This window comes from Camellia sinensis, chromosome 6, assembly GCF_055761805.1.
Source record: "Camellia sinensis isolate YWXY chromosome 6, ASM5576180v1, whole genome shotgun sequence".
NCBI classification, from domain to species: domain Eukaryota; kingdom Viridiplantae; phylum Streptophyta; class Magnoliopsida; order Ericales; family Theaceae; genus Camellia; species Camellia sinensis.
This window is the reverse complement of record NC_138966.1, coordinates 70,516,662-70,531,370: the sequence shown is the minus strand read 5'-3', so window position 1 is coordinate 70,531,370 and position 14,709 is coordinate 70,516,662. Positions and strand designations below refer to the sequence as shown.

At 36.9% G+C, this 14,709-nt stretch overlaps 1 protein-coding gene across 1 annotated transcript in view; it reads right to left on the bottom strand.

Annotated features, from left to right (window-relative positions):
- Positions 1 to 14,709, bottom strand: part of LOC114311661 (putative protein phosphatase 2C 47) — an 85,208-nt gene that overhangs the window by 67,426 nt on the left and 3,073 nt on the right. Inside the window, exons 2-3 of the mRNA XM_082873931.1 lie at positions 6,101 to 6,133; positions 5,197 to 5,284 (exon numbers count right to left, since the gene is read on the bottom strand). Of these exons, the coding sequence (XP_082730057.1) occupies positions 5,197 to 5,284; positions 6,101 to 6,133 (121 nt within the window). The remainder of the gene's footprint in view (positions 1 to 5,196; positions 5,285 to 6,100; positions 6,134 to 14,709) is intronic.

The following is a 14,709-nucleotide window of genomic DNA, read 5'->3' as shown; positions in this document are numbered from 1 at the left end:
GCTTATTTCTAACCTTAAGTGTGAAAAAAATGCATTTTTTGACTTAGTTTTCAAGCCGGGAGTCCTGTGCCAGTTCCGTAAGTTTGCACAACTTACATTGGTCCCTACCGAGGTGTTTGGCGTGTTCCCCACGCCTTCTCGTGACCGTTACGCGATTTTGGCCCCCTGATGGCCTATTTTCGAACTTAAGTTTGAAAAAAGTGTCTTTTTCCACTTAGTTTTCAAACCGGGACTCCCGTGCTAGTTCTGTAAATTTCTACCACTTATATTCGTCCCTCTAGAGGTGTTTGAGGGGTTTCGCTAGGGTTCTCGTGACTGTTACACCATTTTGGCCCCCTGATGGCCTATTTTCAAGATTAAGTGTGAAAGAAGTGCAATTTTTGACTTAGTTTTGAAACGAGGAGTCCCGCGCAAGTTCCGTAAATTTTCACAACCTGCATTGGTCCCCCCGAGGTGTTTGAGCTGTTGCTTGGGCCTTCTCGTGACTGTTACACGAATTTGGCCGCTGATGGCCTATTTTCAAGCCTAAGTGTGAAAAAATGTGCATTTTTTTTTACTTAGATTTCAAACCGGAAGTCCCGTGCTAGTTCCGTAAGTTTCCACAACTTCTATTGGTCCTTCCCGAGGTGTTTTGATGCGTTTCCTGGGCCTTCCAGTGACTGTTACACGGTTTTGGCTCCCGATGTCCTATTTTTCAGCTCAAGTGTGAAAAAAGTGACTTTTCCGACATACTTTTCAAACCGGGAGCCCCGTGCTAGTTCGGTGAGTTCCCACAACTTACATTGGTCGCTCTCGAGGTGTGAGGTGTTCCCCGGGCCTTCTCGTGACTGTTACACAATTTTGGCCCTCGATGGCCTATTTTCAGGATTATGTGTGAAAAAAAGTGCATTTTTTGGCTTCGTTTTCAAGTCGGGAGTCCCGTTGAAGTTCCGTAAGTTTCCACAACTTGCAATGGTCTCTCCTGAGGTGTTTGAGGTATTCCTCGGACATTCTCGTGATTGCTACATTGTTTTCAAACCGGAAGTCCCGTGCTAGTTCTGTAAGTTTTCACAACTTACATCGGTCCCCTCCCAAGGTGTTCAAGGCGTTCATTGGGCCTACTCGTGACTGTTACACGACTTTGGTCCCCGATGGCCTATTTTGTAGCTTAAGTGCGAGAAAAATGTCTTCTTCAAATTAGTTTTCAAACCGGAAGTCCCGTGCTAGTTCCGTAAGTTTCCACAACTTACATTGGTCCCTCCCAAGTTGTTTGATGTGTTCCATGGGCCTTCTCGTGACTATTACACGATTTTGGCCCCCTGATGGCCAATTTTCAAGCTTAAGTGTGAGAAACGTGCCTTTTTCGGCTTAGTTTTCAAACCGGCAGTCCCGTGCTAGTTCTGTAAGTTTCAATAACCTACATTGATCCCTCCCAAGGTGTTCCCCGGGTGTTCTACTGAATGCTACAAGATTTTGGCCCCCGATGGCTTATTTCTAACCTTAAGTGTGAAAAAAATGCATTTTTTGACTTAGTTTTCAAGCCGGGAGTCCTGTGCCAGTTCCGTAAGTTTGCACAACTTACATTGGTCCCTACCGAGGTGTTTGGCGTGTTCCCCACGCCTTCTCGTGACCGTTACGCGATTTTGGCCCCCTGATGGCCTATTTTCGAACTTAAGTTTGAAAAAAGTGTCTTTTTCCACTTAGTTTTCAAACCGGGACTCCCGTGCTAGTTCTGTAAATTTCTACCACTTATATTCGTCCCTCTAGAGGTGTTTGAGGGGTTTCGCTAGGGTTCTCGTGACTGTTACACCATTTTGGCCCCCTGATGGCCTATTTTCAAGATTAAGTGTGAAAGAAGTGCAATTTTTGACTTAGTTTTGAAACGAGGAGTCCCGCGCAAGTTCCGTAAATTTTCACAACCTGCATTGGTCCCCCCGAGGTGTTTGAGCTGTTGCTTGGGCCTTCTCGTGACTGTTACACGAATTTGGCCGCTGATGGCCTATTTTCAAGCCTAAGTGTGAAAAAATGTGCATTTTTTTTTACTTAGATTTCAAACCGGAAGTCCCGTGCTAGTTCCGTAAGTTTCCACAACTTCTATTGGTCCTTCCCGAGGTGTTTTGATGCGTTTCCTGGGCCTTCCCGTGACTGTTACACGGTTTTGGCTCCCGATGTCCTATTTTTCAGCTCAAGTGTGAAAAAAGTGACTTTTCCGACATACTTTTCAAACCGGGAGCCCCGTGCTAGTTCGGTGAGTTCCCACAACTTACATTGGTCGCTCTCGAGGTGTGAGGTGTTCCCCGGGCCTTCTCGTGACTGTTACACAATTTTGGCCCTCGATGGCCTATTTTCAGGATTAAGTGTGAAAAAAAGTGCATTTTTTGGCTTCGTTTTCAAGTCGGGAGTCCCGTTGAAGTTCCGTAAGTTTCCACAACTTGCAATGGTCTCTCCTGAGGTGTTTGAGGTATTCCTCGGACATTCTCGTGATTGCTACATTGTTTTCAAACCGGAAGTCCCATGCTAGTTCTGTAAGTTTTCACAACTTACATCGGTCCCCTCCCAAGGTGTTCAAGGCGTTCATTGGGCCTACTCGTGACTGTTACACGACTTTGGTCCCCGATGGCCTATTTTGTAGCTTAAGTGCGAGAAAAATGTCTTTTTCAAATTAGTTTTCAAACCGGAAGTCCCGTGCTAGTTCCGTAAGTTTCCACAACTTACATTGGTCCCTCCCAAGTTGTTTGACGTGTTCCATGGGCCTTCTCGTGACTATTACACGATTTTGGCCCGCGATGGCCTATTTTCACAATTAAGTTTGAGAAAATTACCTTTTTGGACTTATTTTTCAAATCGGGAGTCCCGTGCTAGTTCCTTTGAGGTGTTCCCCGGCCCTTCTCATGACTGTTACACAATTTTAGCCTCCGATGGCCTATTTTCAACCTTAGGTGTGAAAGAATTACATTTTTTGACTTAGTTTTCAAACCGGAATCTCTTGCCAGTTCCATAAGTTTCCACAACTTACATTGGTCCTTCCCAAGGTGTTCGAGGTATTCCGTGGGCCTTCTCGTGACTGTTACACGATTTTGGCCCCTAATGAACTATTTTCAAGCTTAAGTGTGAAAAAGGTGTCTTTTTTGTCTTAGTTTTCAAACCGGGAGTCCCGTGCTAGTTCCGTAAGTTTCCACAACTTCTATTGGTCCTTCGCAAGGTGTTTGAGGTATTCCCTGGAAAATCTCCATAAGCCGGCTGCATGGCATATGCTATACCGTACAAAATGTTGGATGACAATAAAAAGCAAATGTAAAAATGAGGATATAGACACAGACACAGACACAGACAGGGGGGGGCACAACAATAAGAAATGACTACATTTCTCTAAAGCTATAAGTAGCACGAAGCATAGACAATATGAGGTGCTACATTTCTCTAGAGCTACAAGTAGGCATGAAGCATAGACAATATGAGGTGAAGGAGCACAGGATGGTTTAAGAGTAGCAACGAAGCCAGAAAATATTGTCAAGAAGGAATAACAGAAACTATGTTATAGGTGCCTCAAAGACAGAAGAAAAACACACCCAAAAAAAAAAAAAATGAGAATTGAGACCATGAGAAAGGACATAGTTATTCTAACATTGAAAAAAATATATATATACATATATATATATATATATGTGTGTGTGTGTACTCTAAGAACAACCATACGCAAGAGGAACCATGTTGCCAACCTCAACCCAAGTAACCATGATTAGTCTGAGTTCAGTACATTGGAGTATAAGAAACATCTGAACTATCAATAATACCAAAATGCTAGAAACACTTAAAAAAAAAAAAATACCAACAGAGCGCTTGTACATAGGTCCCACCACTTGGTATGGGATTCACCAAATATTTTGTCTAGTTGGTACGCTTGTTAGTTGTCCTAACATTTTTGTTAATAATTAAGTGATAGAGATTATATGCTATAAACCATGGAACTATTCCTTGAAAATAAACCAAATATTACAAATAGCATGTGGAATACTTAATATAAGAACAGCCCTTCAGACCTCCAAATGACACGCTGCTTCCATATTGTCAATTGGAACAATTTAAAATTTTCCATGTCAAACCACACTAGAACCAAGATAACTCCATTTGTGGCATTTGGTTAAAGTGGATCTACTTCAAATTAAACAAAAAGTTAGCTTTTTTCAGAAAAACATCCAATCATGCCTCTTAGCTTATTGGTTGTTTTGGGCCCACTGGTACTTGCATTGAATTTATCAACAACAAAAAAAGAATTTATCAACAAAAAAAAATTAAAAAAAATACTTGCATTGTAGTATATTAACTTTAAAACTTGGCCCCTGGCAAAAGTTATAATTCTATATGTGACCCAATTGTAGCACTTTTTAAACAACCTTTGCCTAACACATTCCCAGCTGATTTTGTCAGTGTACCTAAATAAGCACCTTCAAATAGGTCTAGCAACCCCAAACGGACCCTCAAAGACAGTTCTAGATAAAAAAAATTCAAGTTTTGATACTTGTTGCCTGCTTATCTAATACCTGTGAACTCACATAACCCAACCATCTAAATAAGGGGAACCAACAAGTCAGTTATTCCCCTGAATCTTTCTATATATCAAATCCACATCGTTAATTTTCTTAAAGCATCAGATAGTTCTAGAATATAGCAAAAAGCAGACAATCATACATTGATAAAGAAAAAAACCATTTTGTAAAGTAGTTCTGGTGTTTAAATTTGTAGCACATTTCTGATAACTTCAATTGTAAGGCATCTGTATTACATAAGGCTGCAGTCCTGAATTTTACTTCTGCCAAACTAGTTTCAATTGGTGCAGTAAAGCTTATCTAAAGGACCATCTAAAGTTGTGAAGCAAAGATTTTGTCACATGACATATATGAAACTACATCAATCATCCTCAATACAAATTATCGTGACAAACATATATACATATTCCACTAATTGGGACTGAAGTGGGTGTACTTTAAAGGGGACAATTTGTTTAGTGGTTTTAAATGCAGGCCTAATAACCTTGAAGTAGTGAGTGTGAATACAAGGCAGCAACTTTGTACATAATGATTAAAGGTCCGCTCTGTACCTAGAACCCCATTAATAGGAACTAAACTATGTGTATTTCTATATATAAATATATATATATATACCTTTATTGATCACTTCATTATAAGATCAAAATCAAAACTCAAGAGAATTGCTTACCTCTTCTAACACCAATTTGATCCAAGAATGGCCCAGATTGCCTAACTAAATATGCCAAAAGTTCTGGTACATCAAGCGGTGGAACTTCCTACATCAGATATATAAGAAAAGCAGAAGAAAAGAAAACATTCAGCATAGTGTATTATAGATTGTAGGAAACTAGAATCATCAATATATCCAATCTATGACAAATGTCAATCAATCCTAAGGAACAAACATACTACACCACCACATATGAAATTTTGACTATGCCTATTGGTCTATAATTAAACCTAGGCCTGAGGTTTAGGCATCTACGTACGTGAGATGTTAGAATGTGATAAATATTGCAACATGAAACACATATCAAGGACACAATGGCATGTCAATATCCATTACAAAATGGTGTTGAACACAACCACCTTGATAAAAGAAGAAGACGAAGAAGAAAAATGGCATTCATGTCCAATACAAACACCATATTGCAAAAAAATTTGTTTTCCCTGAAGAATGAAACACAATGCTAGCCTTTCAGTCTGCACAACTACAGCAGCATGAACTCCAACAGGACATGACCCTCCCAATTAATGAGTACAACCACATATCATCCAACTAACAACTCAAACATAGGATGTAGGAAAAGGATTACAATAAACGTTGGAATCATAAGATTCATATTATTGACGGCTGAGAAAACAACTTCCAGTCAACAGTGCTTATATGACTATTACGTCATTGTTGAAACAACTCTCCATTTTTTAGAAAATAAATAAATATATATTAAATAAAATTCAATATTTTATCTCCTTTTCTTCCCCTAGTGCCTTCAGAAAGAAAATATAGATTATAGACTCAAAAAAAAAAAGTTCTAAAAAAATTAACACATTAACGAATGATACATGAAGAGGAGTAGTTCAATACTAACCTTTGAATCAGTTGGGTCCTTGCAGATTGCTTTCTGCAAAATAAATAATTGGGTAACAGATTAATAACGAACATATGAATCCAGCTTGCAATTCTAACGTAAAATGAAAAATAAGTAGATATGCATCAATTACTAACAAAGATAATGATCAGGAAATTCTATCATTTAGAAACAAGTTTATACATTATTACCAAGCATTCACTTCCTATATTGGAATGAATCAAAACACATGTTATAGTTAGCAGCAACATTCGCACTAATCTTATGTTTATGGCCTTCCTTTTAATGAAAAAATGTTTATGCCTTAGGACATAACTAGTTCCTTGCATACCTTCAATGGACATGGTATGCCACTTGATGCATAAATATTGATCCCAAATAATAGCCAGCCTCGAAAGAACATAACAAGAGTACAAGACTGACAATGTATGAAACTTAATAGTCAAAACTACTGCATTTACTGCCATGCCAAAAAATCTCAATTCAAATTATAATGGATCTACAATGTTGACTTTCAAAAAACAACTAGTTGCGTCTCTCAAAAACGGAAGAAGTGATAAGAGTAGTAAAAACATTTTTACGCAGTTTGAACAGGGTGGCAAGAGAAGTAAAAACATTTTTACGTAGTTTAATTTAAACAGGAAGATCCAACCTTGTGAGATCATTCCCTGTTGAATAAACCATGTTGGGAACTTTTAGAGATGCATACTTAGGTGATATACGTCCCAATGTCCCGTATTACCTTGCATGGACCAAGGATGGAAGAATAAACAGCAATCTACAACTTTAAGAAGATCATTTTTTATTGAAAATCGTAAAAGGCAATGAGTCTCATGAAGAGCCAACAAAAAATATACATAGTTTTGTAAATAAGAAAAATCCAAAAGAGCTTCAACAGGGTGCAAACCGGAGTACATGCAGAGGAGCAAAAATGACACACAAAAAATATCTTTAGAATTGACCAAAAAAGTCCAATGATCGCAGCAAACCCCTATAGGCCACACAAATAAACTGCTTAAAAGAAGGGAAAAAAATGCTTCCATGGTCACAAACACCTCACTCCTTGAAATGAAGTCCTATACCTCTCCTTCCATAGACAACAAAAGAGGCATTAAGGACACACTTCTTAAACTACATCCTCACTTGCTCACTCTAGACTAGCAACTGGAGTCCAACAACTCTTAACACAAACTTTGGCATAAAACACGCCATCTGACAGAGGCAAAATGTAGCACGGACACGGGACATGACACGGACACGACACGGACACTCCATTCTTACATTGTGCTAATCTAACATGCATCGCCCTTAATACCAGCCACGCTTCGCCGTGGAAAAAATCATCGCAGCCACTCTATGGGAACATTTACTCTGGTGAAAGTTTCCTGCAGTTGAAATGCAAAATGTCATGCTTTTTGGTAACTATACAGTGCCATTCCTAGGGATCAAAATCTACGTATATCCCATGATCTACGTATATCCCAAATTTTAATTGACTTGTATAAATCTTTCTTAGCCAGGCTTAAAATATAACCCTAATAAGCCCTCATCTATAAACAGGGTTTTATTTCTCATCTTTTGGTCAAACGACTATTGCAGTAACATTTCAAATCAAAAATTAATTTGACAATGCTAAAGATCTAGTGATTCAGATAAAGTGCTAATGCTTCACACTTAAAATGTTGTTTGGCACTTGAATAAGGTCTAGGAGGAGATTTAGCCCTCAAAATGGAAAAGAATTTGCTTAGGATTGATAACATAACATGACAGAGATTATGAATTGTTCATTTTATTCAATTAAACCAGTACAAATTTGCTTTATGCCAATCAATTCTGCAATCAATATAATAATCAATTAGACACAAAAGGATTCCCTTTTTCTTTTCTTTTTTGCTTCTTCCTGTCGAAAATCAAAATGGACAAAAACCACGGGACCCCGTAGCCAACCAATTCACCATTAGTAAGGGAAAAAAAAAAAAAGAAACAACCCAACCCTAACCCAGTTCATATGCCTTAGGTGTTGAATCCTAAAACTTGTTAGCGTGTTTCTTATACCACTAGAAATCGGTGATGTTTGTTCCTGAATGGTTGGTAGAGTATCAAGCATCCATGATACTCAGTGAATTCACCACAAATTAAACGCGATCCACCATTGACTAGGAAATCACCAAAACAAACTTGAAATGTATTAAAGTGATGTAAAACGCATATTAATCTATTGATAGTGCAAGCGAATATGGATGCTTCTCTTATTTGACAAATTTATTTTGGTTACAACTAGTTTAATTCTCCTCCCATACGAAATTGCTGGTCCATTTTAACTATTCCAAACATCCCAAAAAAATCATCTATGTTTTTTTATTTATTCTTTCTTTCAATTTGTAGGGAAAAAAATACATTATTTATTGACCCTACTAAAAGGCATGAATGCTGAAAATTGACAAACAGTTGGGGATGGAACGAGTATTTATAAATGAGATGACTTGAAGACCAATCCCATCCAAAATCCAAGTTAAAACCACCTTAGACTTTGCAAAATCGTTGGCCACTGCTCGAGCCATGAAAATCCCTAGAGATTGGGTGTCTGCTTCCACTTGAGATCTCAGTTTTTTAATAGATTGGGTGTCTGCTTCCACTTGAGATCTCAGTTTTTTAATAGATGGAAACAAAGTTGATTGAAAACTCACAATTTTCATACAATGGAAGATTTTTTCTTTCAAGCTTGTCCCTTAGCTATCCTTCAAGTCAAAATTTTCCTATAAAAAATTGGATATGTTGTGGCTAAAATTTTTCTTTATACTTTTGTTTGGATTTGACTTGCTTTCATATGTATTTTTTCTTCTATGATTTTGCTAAGCAGTCAAGTCATACAAGGAGGGTTATTTCCATTCTAGTTGCTCCCAATATGTATTATTATTTCTTCTATGATTTTGCTAAGCAGACACAAAGGAGGAATAAAATGATTGATATTTGCTCCCAATAGGTATTATTTCTTCAATTGTGATTTTGAAGGTTGGAGCTAGTCCTCCTATGCATTTATACATCAACTTCTCAGCACACCAAAATCCCATCCAATCAATTTCCATTTGATTCAAATTCTTGTTAGCCCTCCCACACATAGGAGAATATAATGATTGATGTTGGCCCTCCAGTACTACTAAATCAAAGACAGCCTAAGTTTTCTAATCCAAGATTAAATAGTCTGAGAATTCAACATGACCAGCCTTAAGACAACCAACTTTATTTTGTTCATGTTGTATCTCAAGGGGGAATAATGATGGAGAATTTTCCTCTTCCCGGTAGATAAAATCCAGAACGAGACACAAGGAGAAATCCCGGGCAAAAATTACATAACAGGGAAAAAGGCCAAACTATACATCAACCCATAAGCTAAATTCTTCCGGCAAATCAATCAAGAAACAAAAGAAAGAGATTCCTAATAGTATTTATCAAAAGAGAGAGAGAGAGAGAGATTCCTAACAGTAATCTACGTTACACGGACTCGGGTGCGGATATCGGGTACGGGTGTGCATCTAAGGGTCGGACACTTTAAAATTAAAAATTAAAAATACGTGGATACGGATCCAAATTAGGATACGGATACGGAGATACACGTTAAATCGTTATTTTTAAATATATTTATTATATGAAGATGAGTTTAAAAAGTTTAAGGAATAACAAATTTTATTAAAAAAATAACAAATAAATAATGAATAAAAATTATAAACATTATTTTAGACATAAAATAAATTATATTATATATGATAAAATAAATTATTTTAATTTTAGACATAAAAGTTATGTTATTTATGATATATTATATTATATAATATTTTTTTGAATAAATAATATTATATAATATGAATAATATTATATTAATATAATTTATATTATATATAATTCAAATTATATTAAAAAGAAAAGTCAGAGACCTATAGAAATAAAAATTGTGTTAGCTTCGCAGAGACGACGGAAGGGGAAGACCTAGAAAATTGGTTGGTAGAGCAATGACTTCGCAGAGACGACGGAAGGGGAAGACGACGAAGAGAGTCCGAGATCGAGATCAAAGGGGAAGACGACGAAGCACAATACATCGACTTCGCAGATCAAGCTTCGCAGATCGATCAACTTCACAGATCGATCGATGATCTGCAACCGATTGAAGTCAAAGGCCAGGTTCTCTCCTTGCTCTCTTCTCTTTCGATTCTTCTGCCGTATCCGTTTCTAAGAAGTCGTATCCCGCACCCGTACCCGTGTTGTCTCAACACAGGTACCTTCGAAATTCCAAAGAGTCCGTGTAACATAGGTAGAGGGAAAGAAACTTGAGGCAACAGAAGATGGGCAACCCACAAACACTCATCCACAGAAGCCGAAATACATAAAGAGAGGCTAGGACAACCCTCACAAGGGTCGACTAGGCCAGAGGAGCCTTCGGCTGAAGTCGAAACAGCTCTGTGGGACCTTGGCTGGTTCCCACAGAGACTCAGAGGCAACAAAAGATGGGCAACCCACAAACACTCATCTACAGGAGCCAAAATACATAAAGAGAGGCTAGGACAACCCTCACGAGGGTCAACTAGGCCAGAGGGGCATTCGGCTGAAGTCGAAACAGCTATATGGGACCTTGGTTGGTTCCGACAGAGACTCAGGGACCAGCGATACAGGATGGGTGGTGATAGGTGATGGCTGGTTGGTGGTAGCGGCTGTGTGAGTGACGGTTTTTAGGGTTTTGGCTACCATATAATTTAAGAGAATACAAAGCTTGAGTGATGATTATGAAATCATCACCTTTTATATTAATCAATCAACTATTACAAAAGGAAGCCCTAAGGCAATGATTAAGGAATCACCTTTTATATTGATTGATTGACTGACTGATTAAGGAATCACAATCAATCAATCACAATCACAATCACAATCTAATCTAAATAAGGAAATATTCTAACAGCTTCTGCTACTATAACACCATCTCAAATCATAACAATTGTTCACTTTGAGCTAGGCCCTCAAGGGTTTAAAGCATGTTGTTACTTGGAAGGAATATGAACTCATTTATATAGCCCAGGAACTTCTCCTACCTAGACGATGTGAGATGGAATGTGATGTACAATAATGAAAGTGAATTCACTTATATAGCATACTTAACCTAAAATAATAACCATATAAAAATTCTTTGACAAGGAGGAGTAATGCCCTTGGACTACTGCACGCACTTGAGTCAATAAAGGTGAACACTTTTGCAAGTGTCCCAACAATTGTTGGGCAAGAATGGACATAAGAGCATAGTCAACAAGTATTCATTATTGTCTAAACATCTATTCAACATCAAAATTGCCAAGTGAAAGAAATGTCCTCAATATCATTACCTTCCATTTGGGCAAGTGTACTAATGAAGTTTTACCAGTAAATACACTAGCTATGTACTAAACGGAGAGGAGGGAAAGATGAATTGAGCACTCACAATACCCATAATTACTGTAAAATCCAATGACAAATTAGCAGACGTTAATCAAGTTTTTGAATATTCTACTGAAATCAAACCTTCAAGTAGCAAGGCAAGACATTGTTGATTGCCTAAATTTCAGTTTTCCCATCCTTTCTGGATAGTTCCTAGCATCCTAAATTTCTAGATGAAATAAATGAACATTCACCTTAAACATGCTTTCATATTATGCCAGCCAAACCACATGTTATGAGTATACTTGAAACAATGGCATTTGGATCCTATATGCACAGCGACATACAAATTGTCTTATTATTGACTATATTGACACTTACGATATTTAACTCGCAAAGACAACAATTCTATCAGAAACTTTATTAGTCACATTACTCTCCGGATAGTTTCTGATCCAACTGAAGATGAAGCATTTTTCATGTGTCTTTTCAATAAAGTAGGTATATAAGAACAACATGCAATCATTTATTTATCTGAGCTGTGAACTCCCGTCTCTGTTATTTGTTCATAGCATGTAATGGACCTCTCTAATAATAACTAAAACAAACATGCAATGTATAACAAGTATTGCAGGCATGCACAGAGTGATCTTGTATGCTCTGTGTAAACTGAAGTCTAAATGCTTCATTAGCATGTTTTTGAACAGATACTTCATTAGCCTGTTTACTAATGCCAAAATTAAGGACATTTTGCATCATCGATACTAAATGTACGTCCTGGACAAAACAAATATATAAAGGGAAGGAAGTGTCAATCATAACATATGTATCAGTCATATAGTAAGTTAGAGCTTCTCGGAGCAGCAATGAACTCACCTAACATTGTTTGGGGTAAGCTCATTGAGTGTTGATTCAATAATGGTTGGGCTGAATTTAGGGGGCAAGGATGACCCCACTAGCCAATCATTAGGAGGATACAACTACAAAATAATTTCAAACGAACAGTTGATGTCAGCAAAGCAAGTGACTGCTGAAGTAACAACAATCACTCAGACTGAGTTTGAACAGGATGAAGATGGGGAAAGAGAACAAAAATTCAACTATTTAATTTCATGTATTTGTTTAGCAGGAGAAGGGTGGAAAATACAACAAAGTTAAATATCTTATACAACCCACACCAGAATGGCAACTTTGCTTCTAGATTCTTACAAAAAAATACAGTCACTTTTTTCTCTCATTAAAGTAGCCAACTATTGTAACTTTCTCACAAAAAATTAAACCAAATGCAAATGAGAGAATAAATTTTCCTTTCACCTTTTCTTTCACTTCACTATCTATCACTTTTGTTTTCCATCATATTTTTTACTTAATCAAATCGACCCTCAAGATTCTCATTGAAAAGTTGAAGTGCAAAGCAAGAAGCCAAAGAAAGAGAACCAGAGAAAAGCTAAACTTCTTAACTACATCTTGTAAAAAAATAAATAAAAAGTGAAAAAAAAAAGAAAAAAAAAAAAAAGAAGAGAGAATCAAAAGCTACACTCCAGTCAATCAAAGAAACGTCTCCAGGAAATATCGAATTAGTAGTGGCTTATCTCCAAAAACCGGCTTTGTATGAATTTTACTTGTCAAAACAAGTCTAAGCTGAGATTGAGCCTAGCTCCTATCCTACTGAACCAAGCTCAAGCTCCTTGTACTTGGCCGGCTTCATCTCATTTACAGTCTAGATGAAGTGGGAACCTTCACCTTCATCTAGCACAAGTTAGCATAATAAACTGACTCAGCTTGCTTAATATTTAATGATCCAAACTCATCAAGGCAAGTGGTGGGTTGCTCTTAAATTATCCTCCAACAATGCTTCACTGCAAAAAGTAGCATCAATCTTTTCCTACTTAAATGGTACAAATAAAATTCCACATAAAGACTTAAATATATAAATAAAACCATCAAAGCAATCATGGCTTACTAAGCCAAACCAAGCCTTAGCAAGCTCATCAAATAAATTGAATTCTACACCATTTATAAGTGAGCTTGACTTGTGAACTGAAGCTTGTACCCTATACAGCTTTCTGTAAAGAATGCACCTCGGACAGTAAAAAAACAATAAACATCAGGAAAAGAAGAAATTATACCATTCAAAACCAATCAACCACCTCTGAATTCAAATGACAAAACTTTTTTTTTTTTTTTTTTTTTTTTGATCAGCAAAAACAGAATTTATTGAATAGATCAAAAAAGAGGCAAGGATGAGGCATCCTCTACAAGTAAGAAAACACAGAAAGAAAATGCATCTCCACAAAACAAAAAATAAAATCCAGAAACAACTCCTAATCCAATAACCACTTGCATATTCATGCCACCGTCATCCATCTAAGAATAATCATGGGGAGAATTTGGCTAACCATGGGCCATGCAACTTTTCAACCCCCAGTTAGCAGATAAGTGGGATCTCAAAGATGAAAAGTTCAAAGGATAAATTATTTATCAAAAAAAAGTTCAAAGGACAAATCAAAAGATGCGCAGCTTATTTATTATTTCATCCTCTTGGAAAGAAGATTAAAAAAAGAAGACTATCAAGACATAGCACAAGGATGGTAACTGAGACTGGTACAACATCCAAACAAATGAACATTCTGTCGACAAAAGAATTTGAAGAGGGTTGCACATGCTACTTTTATAAGTATGGTGGGAACCGTATGTTAAAAATGAAATTGCAATTGTCATTTCCTTTTTCCATTGTTATAAAATCCTGTTTTCTCATAAAGTTTGTACAAGAGACTATCAGGTTTGAAAGAATTTTGATCATCATTGAAAAGAATATACAAAATAAAAATAAAGAAGATAATCCAAATTCTTAATTAAAAATCGACACAAAAATAAGAAGAAAAACATCTCCACAAAGGTAAATAGCCTAAAATTGCAATGCTTTCTAATGCAATATCATGCACAAGGATCAAAATTTTGTTGCAGCACGACATTTAAAAAGACTCCGAAAAAGGAATATCTAGTAAACATGCCACAAATGCAATGGAAATAGCAAAAAAAACTTTGAAAGACAGGTGAACACTTGAAGCACAGAAGAAGATTTATTAATGCATATTAAAATAATTTCCAACAGCGCTATTACAGCAAAAGCACACTTAGAACAGTTTCAAAGCTCTTTTGTACTATAAAATAATCATAGACAAAATATAACGTTGTCATATGAACTCAAC